Genomic DNA, 12,996 nt, shown 5'->3' with positions numbered 1-12,996 from the left:
ACTTTCTTTTTTGATACAGAGGAGTTATCAGCACATATGTTTCATTCATAAAATAGTGATGCTGTAGCGGCAGGAAAAACAAGGATACAAAGAATGGCACAGAAAATCATTCTTAAAAAAGGAAGATGTGTTCAGAGTTTTGCCGACCGGATAGGGCAAAAGTTTAATCTATCAACTAGCTCCGCTACCTTCCTCGTTGCTCTGCCTGGTTGTAGCACTATTCTATTACGTGCAGAGGGAATTTGAAAGACAACCGTTTATCCCGCCCCTCGGATCGAGCTCCGTCATAGTGAGTTCCCAGACCCTACACCCCTTGATGTGAGTCTGGCTTGTCAGGCTAATATTCTAGTGTATTATCATAATTTGTTTAACATGTGCAATTCTTGTTTTTTTTCCCTCAACCTCAAACCAAATAAAGACTCGTGCCCCCCGCCCTGTGATCTTTGCCACCCCCCCTGGGGGTGCCCGGACCCCAGGTTGGGAACCACTGTACTAGAGGATTGCAAAGACAAATTTTCAACAAAATCCCTGACAACCATTTCATCAACAGTGCAGTTATTGTGTCAAAATGTCTCACTAAATTTGGAATATACTGAGATGATGATGTGCAGATAAACTGAAGCTGTTCCACCAAGTCATCTCTACATTTATCAGAGACGTTATAAATGCTTTCTCACTTAAGCAAGAAAGAACTGATAACTTTCACAATCCAAATCTACAGTGGCATCCAACTCCACATCAAATGCAAACTGGCTGTCATGGTGTCGAACACTGGTAGAAATCAGAAGTTTTACAATAACATCAGCTTTTAAGTCCTTACATAAGTAGGATTGGTGCTTTCGGCTTGTATGTGTAGCATAACATATGTTAGTTTTGAACTCACAACCATCAAACACACACTCTATTGTTTCTAGTCTTTCAGATGAGTTAATGTGTTGAAAATTATCCTTGGTAGTTCGGAAAACATAAGTCCCAAATTTTACATTTAAAAGCTTTGACATCTTGCTGATTCAGTTTCCACTGATCTGTGTGTATGTAAGCCACCCCAAGTTTTAAAAGAACATGGACAGTTCACACGAATACAAGGAAGAAAATGTCCACGACCTAAATCTCTGTTTCAGTTGGTAGTGTTTAATAAGTCCACCCTTTGATGATGTGACAAATCAGAGCTTACACTGCCATCCCATGAGCTGTTACCTTAAAGAGGAATAAAAGCAAGGAGCCTCGATAGCTAGTGGATCGTGTCCTGTGAGGCTCAGTCCTTACGCTGTGACCTAAGTTCAAATATGGCCTGCTGTCCTTCGCTGGTGTCCTCCCCTCTTTCTCACACACGCCTTCCTGTCGCTCCAGTTTCTCTGTCAAGTTAAGCATACATCGAAAAAAAGAGATATAAACCTTTATTGCCATAGAAGTTGATAGACTACAGACAATTAACCCATTTACCCACAAAAAGAAAAGAAAAAATAGTAACTTACCTCATATTTTCTTTTTCTGCTGTTTTCCATCTGAAAAACATTTTTTTTATATTTACCAAGGATTAAAACAACTCTTGAATTTAGGATATGAATTTTAAGAACAACTTTCCACAAGAGTCATGAATTGCAATTCCAATTAATGAATACCTCGCTGCGTTCCGCCAGAGCAATGCACGATTTCCTCTATGACTGAGATTTAAAGATCAGCATGTCATATAAATTAGGACAGAGCCCAGCTTATCCTTCAGTACAAAGAGAGAAAGACCAACAAATGCAAAACATACAGTAACAGTAAGAAGGCCCTATTGAAATTCAAATATTTCTTCTTCTATTATATTATATATTATATTAATTACATTGTTACTTAATTTATTATATTGTATTCTTAAAACTTTGGAAAGGTTAACCTAACAGTGATAGCAATAAAGCATATTTAATAAAAAAATTGAGAACAAGTGGGAGACAGATGCCTTGTAGCGGTTTAGGAGAGGGATGTCAGCGCAACGCCCTCGTGACACTGAGCTTCAGGATAGAACTAAATAGGTTCTGCTTTTATTGTGACAATCGCGCCCGCACCACATGCGTGGCTGACTAATTCATTAACGCTACATTTACGCCAGGATTTCCCACAGAAAAGCTCCCACGTAACCTTCTACCCACCTTATTTGTCCGTCAGCCGCCGTAGCGTCCATCGGGGCGCGTCTGCCGGTAATTATCGCGGGCCCCTCCGCGCTTTTGACCGGCTGGGGGAGTGCCTTTCACTGTCTTTGTGGTATAACCCTGTCTCTGATTTTGAAGAAAGTCAAAGTAAAAAGAAACATTAGCCTCGACAACTAGCTAGGGCCTAACATCACGTTCAATTAAGTGACTTGAGTAAGTAAAAATATTTTGTCAGACCTGCCTCCAACTTAACTAGACCTACAAGGTGCAAATGTGTTGTAGTTATACAAGTTAGAGACTAATGTTAAACTGTAAGTAATATCAATGTGGCTAATGTAGCTAAGCTTAGCTGTAGCTAGCCTTCTGAAGAAATGCATAGCATATGCAGACGCACGACACCATAGATATATAAGACTCAACTAGCTAGCTAGCTAGCTAAAGTGTGCTAACAAGTCAAATTAGCTTTGGCAAAGAATGACTTCGACGTGACAGTAATGTTGGTCGACTGATATTTCATGCTGCTTCTGTAACTGAGATATATGTAACTTATTATTGTGTTAAATGTTACTTACTTGAGGTATTGTCGGTGGAGTCCAGTAAGACCGTGGAGTAGCTGAGCCCGCCATGCCACATCCCTGGTGTCGGCTCTCTGAGCCAGAACCGTTAGGAAATGACGTCACGTCCTACCCACTTACTCGTTCTTTTAAGTTGTTTAGTAAAGTCTCCAAAAATATTAAGTTGAGTTGTCTAATAATTGTAGTTCTTAAAACGAATTGCTATTCATAGTGTATTCTTAAAAATGTTGTTGAAACATACAGTAATTATTACAAATATCCAAACAATGTAATCGGTCAGTCAAGTCATCATTTCTTTTTATTAAATAAACTTACTTACTACATGTATATTTTACACAAAGATTGCTGTTTGAGATTCACTCATGGATTTTGATACAGTTAACCCAAATGCTCATCATAATGAAGGTCAGTATTTTTTTTAAGCAAGAATACCTTTTTGTAACTCTTACATTTACAAGTCCCTTGAATTATTTTTTTGAGTGTAGCATCCAGGACGCCAATTTGCATTTCCTAGGATGGCGAAGGAATGTTCCACCCTACTCTGCCTCTGTCATAAGTGACTTTCCATATATTACATGTGAGTGCAGGTATCTTCTTATAGCACCAAATTTATTAAGCCCCTAGAAGCTGTTTGGATTTAGACACTTTGCATTTACTTTATTTCAGCCCGTAACATTACACAAACACAAGTTAAGTGCACACTAAAATAAAATTTTTTAACTGCTGTTGGTGTGATATTTTTAGAGTCTGTCTTCTGATTTTTGAAGGCCGTTTTATACTTCTGCGTCGAATCGACGGCATACCCCTGCAGACCCCTCTGCGTCTACGCCGTAGCCTGACACACACCTCTCGAAAAATGTAACTACAGGTCCTCGTTGCTCGGCCGTAGCTTGGCAGCGTTGCATTTTCCCCCCCGACTCATTTCCTGGTTCTCCTTCTCCATAAACAACATGAAATCAAGGAAAGGGTTAACTTTTCCTGCTACAGATTTCCCACCTTGGTCAGAAAACAAATGGGAGACACTTTGTTTCTCTCACTATGACTCTAGAGTCGGTACTTGCTCCGAGGCTAATCGCCGTCACTCTCTCACTTCTCCCACACTATCACCCACTCCACACACACACGCACACATGCCGGCTCGACGCACACACCAGCACACAAGTAAAAACATCAGGCCACTTACGTAGGCTACGGCGAAAGCTCTGCGTGGAGCCTCCGCAGAACCATAAAATAAGCTTGACGGCTCAAAGTAACTGACTTGTCAACAATAATATTTAAAGTGGACACACATCTACAGTTTTACATGGTGACATTGCTAATGCTGACTGCTGTTGATTCACGCAGTGTTTGCCCACAAATGGTAATTTTGTTAATTCATAACCATGGTTTTCACTTAAGTCATGTAGAGCCATTTTTTGCCAGGTTGTGCCTTAGACTTCCATTAAGGCATCCTCTGAGTCTCAGAAGTTGAAGAGTCAACTTTTTAGTGGTCAACTTTCTGTCACTTGTAATTGTACAGCCGCGGGTGATGGATACTGCATGCAGCCTCGGCTGTACTGAGCTTCAGTAATGTAGTGAGAGCCTTCCCTGAAGCATCTTACATCTCAAACCTTATTTAGTCAGGCAAAGTGCCTGAGAAAACATTCTTATTTACAGTATAACACATGCACTCTGGGACGGATTGCATTAGGGGGAGGATTACACACAAGAAGGACTCTGGATGCTGAGTAACACCTTTGGACCAATTTAAAGGCGAAGTGCCTCACTTAATGGTAGATTGAAAGTAGTGTATGTGAGAATGGGGATTACTGCTTCTTATTTAATTCATCTATATTTTTCCCAGCTGAAAGCTGAGATTTTACAGTCACAAGCTCACCGGTCTATCCTTCAGGCTGTAGGAACAAGCAGCACTTAGCCAAAGCTGAAGTATTTTTAATGAGGAATTATATAAATTATATTTTAATAAAATGAGCACTTTCTAACCTTTTAAAATTGAAGCATGGTTAAGCAATGTTTTTTTTTAAATCCAGCCCTACAGCTAAGCTTGAGCAAAAGCATAACCCTTAACTTCTTTATAAGAAACCAACATCTATCTATAAATTGCAGGAACGTATGTCTGTGTGTGTGTGTGTGTGTGGGTGTTAAGCGCATATTCAAACTTGACAGGTGTCTTGCTACGGGCACGAGTAAGTGCAGTGCCAAGTTTGACGTTGTTTGGATAAGAAACGCAAAAGATATTGTTAAATATATAGGTAAAAGAAGCACACATTGGCTTTTGCCGCTCTGGCTGGTGGCCACTCCCCCTCTCACACTGCATGCAAACACTGACTGAGCACCTGTTTGTGTCGTGACTCACTCTACACCGTCTCTCTCTCTCTCTCTCTCTCTCTCTCTCTCTCTCTCTCTCTCTCTCTCTCTTTGCGTGCACGCATACACACACACACACACACACACACACACACACACAGGTTCTGGTGGTTGATGATCGCAGATATGTGCTGTTTAGCTCAGGTAACGCATGCTCGGGTCTCTCTCTCGCTCTCTCTCCGCACACACACAAACGGTCCGGTTCTGGTGGTGATTAACGCAGATATGTGCTGTTTAGCAATAGTGGGTAGCGCACTGCCATGAGTCCATGATGCTAATGTCTGATTACTCCTCATTGTGATATTTTGTGATTAAAATAAAAATTGTGACATTCTGGATCTGCAACGTTCTGTGTCAGGTAAATCAGTAAGTTAGTAGTAGGGTATACAGGGGAGTTGCATTTGAAGTGGTTTGGGGTCCTTCTGTAAGTCATTTCGGGGTACAATTTGGTTTTGATGAATTCTACAAGCAGCAACACCACAGGCCAAGTGTGCCTGTTCCAAACAGGCACATTTTTAACGGGCACTGCACTAAAACAAATCATCCAAATACATTTATAGTGACTGAGGTAAAGATTAAAGTGGTGATAGAATGAAAAACCGATTATACCCTCATAGTTGAATAAAGACAGTTCGGTGGGTAAATAGGACATACATAGAAGCTCAAAATCCCATTGACACCCCTTTACTATGAAAATTTCATATTTTGAAACTGCCGCTGAAAACGGGCGAATCCCAACAAAGCTGGAAGTTGACGTCAACCTCCCAAAAACCGGAACCTTTGTCAGCCCATGGGTGTATTAAGAGAACGGTCACGCCCCAATATTTGCATAGGCTACACAACTGACCTGAGATCAGGTAGTTTTCTGAATCTAGGTCGTGCAGATCTCAGAAAATGTATACATTGTTCCTATGCTATTTTACCATTAAATTCACTTCTGAGACTTTTTTATGCGAGAAATCAACTACTTAGAGGTCAAATATGGGCCGTTTTACGAAAATTTATGTCTAATTGCAAATTTTGTCCAACTGTGTGTCGGACTTCAGAGGCTGGTGCTGCCTGTGTTGCTGCCTCGCCGCCTGGCCTGCCTTCCTCCACAGACCCCGGCTTGCTGTGAGCCCGATTGAGCTCGCGCCGCGTCTGCAGCCCACAGCACCTCATACCCGCGCAAAGTCACCGTTTGGGCTGGTGGACTACTACCAAACGCCGCTGCTCTGACAGAGCTCCAGGGCCTGCAACTCCCCTCTTCCTGCTAGCTAGCTAAATGCCCGGTGTATGTGAGTGAAAGCGCGGTCAGCGAGCTTGTTACGCCAGCATTATCTTACCACAGATTCTAGTTAATCTTATAATGTGTGTAATTATAATGTGTTGAGTTATTTAAACAAACTATTGGGAAAATAAACGCTGCTTGTCCATGAGTCTCATTGATAGAGCCTGCGGCTGGATGGAGCTCTATCAATGAGAGCTAGCTAGCCTCCTCTTAGAATTCCTCTGGAATTCACAAATATTCATTAACTTGAAATCGGACACCGTTGTTAGCTTTATAAAACATATAGTTAGATGTTGTATAAGTGCGTATCGAAATTCAAACTGTAAATATAGCCTTCAATTTACGACCAAAAATGAAGCTAACTAGCAGCAATCTGTACACATAGGATTGAAGGGACAATCGCAGCTAACAAACCCTTACAGCTCACAAATATTAATTAACTTGAAATCGGACACCGTTGTTAGCTTTATAAAACATATAGTTAGATGTTGTATAAGTGGCGTGACGAAATTCAAACTGTAAATATACTCGAATTACGACCAAAAATGAAGCTAACTAGCCGCAATCTGTACACATAGGATTGCAGGGACAGTCGCAGCTAACGAAACCCTTACAGATCACAAATATTCATTAACTTGAAATCGGACACCGTTGTTAGCTTAATAAAACATATAGTTAGATGTTGTATAGCTAAGTGGCGTGACATGTGTGTAACATGTGGTAAGAGATTGCTGGTGTAACAAGCTCGCTGACCGCGCTCTCACACATGGGCCATTTAGCTAGCAGGAAGAGAGGAGATGCAGGCCCTGGAGCTTTGTCAGGGCAGCGGCGTTTGGTAGTAGTCCACCAGCCCAAACGGTGACTTTGCGCGGGTATGAGGTGCTGTGGGCTGCAGCAGCCGTGCCGGAGCTCAATCGAGCTCACAGCAAGCCGGGGTCTGTGGAGGAAGGCAGGCCGGGCGGCGAGGCAGCAACACAGGCAGCTGAACTCTGACACACAGTTTTACCAAATTTGCAATTAGCCATCCATTTTCGTAAAACGGCCCATATTTGAGCTTTATATAGTTGATTTCTCGCATAAAAAAGTCTCAGAAGTGAATTTGGTAAGGAAACATTGCAGTGTCTGGAATATGAGATTCTGTCGCGTTTCTAATGTCTGTGTATTGGGGATTCGCTCAACCAATCAGCACACGACCTCTAATGCGTGTGTATGGCGAGTTGCTCAACCAATCAGCGCGTCTCTATGTGTGTGTACGGGGCTAAGGCTCAACCAAGCAGCGCGCAGCTCATCTAAATATTCATGACCATACCATATTTGGAAGAAAAGCTCTTGTTACAAATAGGGCCAAAACACAGGGATGCATAAGGGCCAATAAAATATCAACCGGGCCATTTTCAGCCCAACTAATGTTACATACCCCATTAGGAGACCATAAGGAACAGTGTGAAATACCCTATATAATCATTCTATCACCCCTTTAAAGTATGGCTTAGTAATTTTAACAAAGTTAGCCCCACAGCTGAACTTGATCAATTACATAAAACATCCCTGCTTGACATACAACATGATACAATAATCCATTATGTTATAATCAGTGAAAAACACTTACATCCAAAGACTTGCCTGTGTTAGATGAAAGAAAACAAGACTTCACAAATAAAATTATGTATGATTCATACATTTCACAAAATTTATTTTTGTAGATGATGCACCACTAGATGACTTGGCACTGTTGCAACCCTGTACATAAAGCAAATACAGTAGGCTATGTCCCATATGCTGACAACCATATAAATATTTTTTTATCAAGCAGAAACCACAGTAGGCTCAGCTAAAAGCCTTAACTGGCATCCACAAATTGGGCAGCTAGTGAGACCCCAGTGCAAGGCTCTCAGACCCAGTAAGGCCTAATGGTGATGGGTGCAAAATATTTCCAGCTATGAAAGCAAATTACATGTGACATCAAATCAGCCAGGGAAAACAAAGTCTGCTTCACACATCAAAGTGCCTCCAGGGTAATTCATCACAGTCAGAGAGAGAAAGAGGTGGGGGTGGTGGTTTGAAGTACCCTGACCAATTCAAACAATTATGATTAGAAGGCTACATACGGGGCAGAAAAAGATGTTGATGGATTGAAGCAAACTGCCTTCTGCTAAAGAGATGCTCACAGAGAATGCATATTACTAAATTCACTCTCACAGGACTAAATTGCATTACCTTGAGCATAAATGATGCCTCACTTGTCTGATTGAAGGAATATTTTAATATTTTGTAAAGTACACGTGTTTATTTGAATTCTGTGATATATGTGTTAAGATGTAATCTATTTGTATCTAGTAGTCATTTTTAGCTTATTTTAGCATAACAACTAGCATGTTTTCCCCTGGAAGTTAGCCAGCCTAACTCAAAAGCTGTAATATTTACACATTGTAGCCCTTTATACTGTAGCCTACTGTATTTAATGGTTAACTTAAACTTGTAGTAATTTAAATTACACAACGCAACATACTTAAAACTATCTGTAAGAGGAGCAACAAAACGAACAGGAGATGCTAATCAATCACAGTCTAAAAGTGCCTAAAGTGTCCTGAGAAGAGGTCTAATCAAGCTACATAAGTGAAAACACCTGTGTGAGGGGGCAATGGCTGCGTAGGACCTTTAGCTAACTCATGTGGTAAGAAGAAAACTGGGGTCTGTGGGTAAGCTAACTGTGCGGACTGGAGCGTAGACCTACTGATTGAGTAGCTAACTATGTTACGGCACGCAGCACCCCAGTTGTCCTGTTTTGTCCTGTTTTGTTTGTGAAGTTGGTAGCTTAGCAAACTTTCCTAGCTAACTCTGAAGAAAAAAACTGCTGTGACTTGTGGATGTTTGTTGGCTAGCTTGCTAGTTAACAAGGTACCGTTTTGGAGCTGTAATTTTCTCTCATAAATTATGCTAGCAATTTTCTCCACTACCAGTGCTAAGCTAGGCTAAATACGTCCTGAAAAGCTCTCAAACTCTTTCAACTTCCGGTAGTCAGCAGGTGTATTTTCAAAAATGTTGAAGCATTTCTTATGCTATGTTTCGGGAAATTTGCGAATTATTTCACTTATCTTTTTTAGTAATAAGAACGCAGAACACTTTAGCATAATGTTATGCTATGTTTAAATACTGTATGTAGCTCATTTAGCTTCTGTCTGTAGATACATGGTGTAGGTTACGGTATATGGCCAGGTTTATTTTCAGAACAGTGACAGTAACCACATATTCATATTTGCAAAGTAATGAAGGAAAATAGCTCCTGTTAAGCTCAAAACAGTAGGTTTACATTTGGATATATGGTCACATTACTCAAAGTTTAGAGCTACAAGGTTTTACTTTTGCAGTGTGCACCGTGGTCCATAATAATGATTGAAAAGGGACACGGATAATTTTGGATTTACTTTTTTTTACTTTCATGCATGCTTATGGCATACATTGTTTTCATATAAAATTTATATTCTGTATTAACTGTTATGTCTACTACACTTGTGTAAATGTACACTAGAACTTAAAGGTCCCATATTATGGCCCATTTTCAGGATCATACAATATATTCTGGATTTCTACTCGAATATGTTTATATGCTTTAATGTTAAAATAACATATTTTTTACACTCCGTTTTAGCGCCTATCTTTTTAAGCCCTCCTCCCTAAAAAACCCTGTCTGCTCTGATTGGTCAGTGTTTCCAGGTCTTCTGGTACTGCAGAGACTCCTTGTGTCTGCACCATCATTGCAGTCAGGGAATGACTGTAACAGAACTCTGTATCAGCACTTTCTACCAATATATATTATAGTTGTGACATCACAGCCGTACTGAAGTCCTGACGGCACCGTTTCTGAGAACGCCTGTGTGCATTTCTCTATGGATTGAGTGTTGTGATACTTTCAGAGTATTTCAACACATTCTCTCTCCCTTCGCGTAAAATTTGGATGCTTGGTCTCCTTTAGTATTACTACTAGCTACCGTTGTCTCTCTTAATACTATGTCATCTTCACACGCCGCGGAGCTGCTGCTCTGCCCGGTGCGTTCCATACACACGCTGAGGGGTACTTATTGCATCGTATCTGACACTGAGAGACATTGTCCAAGCGTCCGTATTTTATGAGTTGGGAGTGAGAACGGGTTGAGTATTTATATTGCAACCTCAACCTGCTTTATAATAAAAAAAATATATGGAACTTTTTACAATATGGGACCTTGGGAATTATGATAATAGTATTCTATGTCTAATATTTTCACATTTTCTCTTTTTTAATTTCTGCAGGGCCTATATGAGTGTGAAAGAGCTAAAGGAGGAGCTACACCTGAGCGGCACTGACACACTCAATGTTTTCTTTGCCAGCAACTCGGTGCGTGAAGAACTGGCAGGAGCTGCAACCTGGCCATGGGCAAAGGAGGCTCTAACCCACCAAGGTAAATTAGATTACATCTAACCATTTGTATTTTAATCTGTTATCTTCTTTTTCTTTCTTTTTCTTCTCTCCTCCTTTACCAATTTGACATTATTTTTGTCTTTATTTGATCCTGTTTCTCTTTCTGTGATTATCCATCCCTTCATCTCTTTACTTGCCCTCCATTCTTTGTTGTCTACTTTGGTGGTATCCAAACGAGATGGGGAGAGCAATTGGAGCTGGCAGAGATTTTCCCGGCACATTGCCTCTTTCCTCTTCTAATCATTAGGCCCATTTCCACTGGAAAAGGCTTATCAACCCAACAACAGCCAAACAAACAAACAAACACAAGTAGTGTGGGCTCGTTACAAGACTTTTTTGGGGAGTTTTTCCTTATCCTAAGCAAGGGTCGAAAAAGACAGAGGGTGATGTACAGATGGTAAATAAATAAAATTGACCTGACCATTGTGGGCTCTGTACCATTGTTGCCACCCATGCCCACGTGCCAGCTGTTCTTTTATTTATTTATGCACTTTTCTTTTGCTAGTACAATGTAGTGAGACACATGGGAGGTACCTCCAGTGAAAGCATTTATCATTTTAAAGTGCCCATATTATGAAAAAAACACTTTTTCTGGTATTTGGGGTGATCTTTTGTGTATCTGGTGCTTCCACACACATACAAACTTTGAAAAAAATCCATCCATGCTGTTTTGAGTGAGATACGGTTTCTGAATGTGTCCTGCCTTCAGTCTCCTAGTGAGCTGTTCAAAATCGGGACCGGACTGTGACGTCACAATCCGAAATGAGCTGGCTAACCGCAAACCGTTAGCTCGTAGCGTTAGCATTAGCATGCTAACGCGATGCTAACACTAGCATGGTACCTCGTTCTCAATAGCAAAGCACTGCTACAACACACACAAGTTCACCACAATCTACAAAAGAACTACTTACATGTGCGCCCTCATTTAGAAGTCTCCCAGCTAATCCTGCCTTGTATGTGACTAAAGTTGGAGAAATAGCCTGTCTTTTACTTCTATGGAGCTAGCTAGCTGACATGATCTACATCTGAGCTACTGAGCATGTGCGAGTGCAATCAAAGATAGTACAGAAGAACAAGAAGAAAAGAGGTCTCACTCTGTAGCTAAAACAGAAACCAGGTGAAAAGAGGATCTACAGCAGTGAGAGAGAGCTGTGCAGTACAACAAAAATATGGTGTTTTTTGAAAATTAAACCATGTAAACCTATTCTGGTACAACCTTAAAATACAATTATGAACCTGAAAATGAGTATAATATGGGCGCTTTAAGAAAATGTCTCACTGGAAGAATTTACATGGCCCTGTAACAAACAAAATGCATGAAATACTGTGTCATTTCCATCACCTTGTGAATCCCTGCACCAAAAAATCTGTCTGTTCAATACCAGTTGAGTATACTTAGTAAAGTGGATACTTAAAGAAATAGTACATTCAAGCTTTGTCTTGTTTTATTTAAAAAAACAAAAATAAACATATTACCCTTACCCTACACAAATTAATGATGAAATGATTAGTTGATTGATGTTACGATTGACAATTAATTGATTATTAATCGTTTAATCCATTGAAATTTCTGCTTTAATTTAGTTTATATAATTAGGAATTTAATACTTATGAATTTTGTTTGAAGGTCAGTTTAAATACTCTGGTACTTTTTATTTAGAAATTTAAAAATAACAATAGACTAAATTGATAATTGAGGAATTAAAATCATAACTGGTTGATTCAATGACAGTAATTGTTTGCTTCAGGCAAAACATGCAGGTGAAGTTTTATGTCCACAATAGATGCTGGGACAAATAAATTTCAGCTGTCTTCCAAAGACATTTTTGTTTACAAGAAATAGCATGAAGAAATGTCAAAAATGCTCACACAGCATAATCGAAACAAAACCTTCACTATTAAACAAAAATTAAGTTTATATATTAGCACCAGCATTTAGCATATGAGTTGTCAACAATGATTTTGAAAATTTGATGCAAAGAAGAGTTGTTTTTTCTTATTTTGACTTTTTTGATAGAAAAGAGTGGAAAGACAGCTGTTTGCCAAATTTATTTATTTATTTGTGAATATTCAGATGTATTGTCTCATGCCACCACTAGAGGAGCTGGACAGCTTAGGCATGGGGAGCACACACTGAACAGCTCCCTGTTAACACATTAGAGTTAAACTTTTCACTGGTTTTATTGTGCC

General features: G+C 40.0%; 2 protein-coding genes and 1 long non-coding RNA gene across 3 annotated transcripts in view; 1 reads left to right on the top strand and 2 right to left on the bottom strand.

Moving 5' to 3' along the window:
• The window catches only part of astn1 (astrotactin 1), a 566,677-nt gene that overhangs the window by 25,014 nt on the left and 528,667 nt on the right, over window positions 1-12,996 (bottom strand). The window lies entirely within an intron of this gene.
• pappa2 (pappalysin 2) overlaps window positions 1-12,996 on the top strand; it is a 105,713-nt gene that overhangs the window by 21,240 nt on the left and 71,477 nt on the right. The window contains exon 6 of the mRNA XM_039816834.1: window positions 10,638-10,786. Coding sequence (XP_039672768.1) covers window positions 10,638-10,786 — 149 coding nt within the window. The remainder of the gene's footprint in view (window positions 1-10,637; window positions 10,787-12,996) is intronic.
• LOC120569032 lies at window positions 1,266-2,866 on the bottom strand. The gene is made up of 3 exons (XR_005640829.1): window positions 2,708-2,866; window positions 1,476-1,505; window positions 1,266-1,355 (listed from the first exon to the last, which is right to left on the bottom strand). It is a non-coding gene; the product is annotated as an uncharacterized LOC120569032 (long non-coding RNA).

This window comes from Perca fluviatilis, chromosome 11 (genome assembly GCF_010015445.1).
Source record: "Perca fluviatilis chromosome 11, GENO_Pfluv_1.0, whole genome shotgun sequence".
In the NCBI taxonomy this organism is placed as follows: Eukaryota; Metazoa; Chordata; class Actinopteri; order Perciformes; family Percidae; genus Perca; species Perca fluviatilis.
The sequence above is the reverse complement of the archived record's forward strand: the minus strand, read 5'-3'. Positions and strand labels throughout refer to the sequence as shown.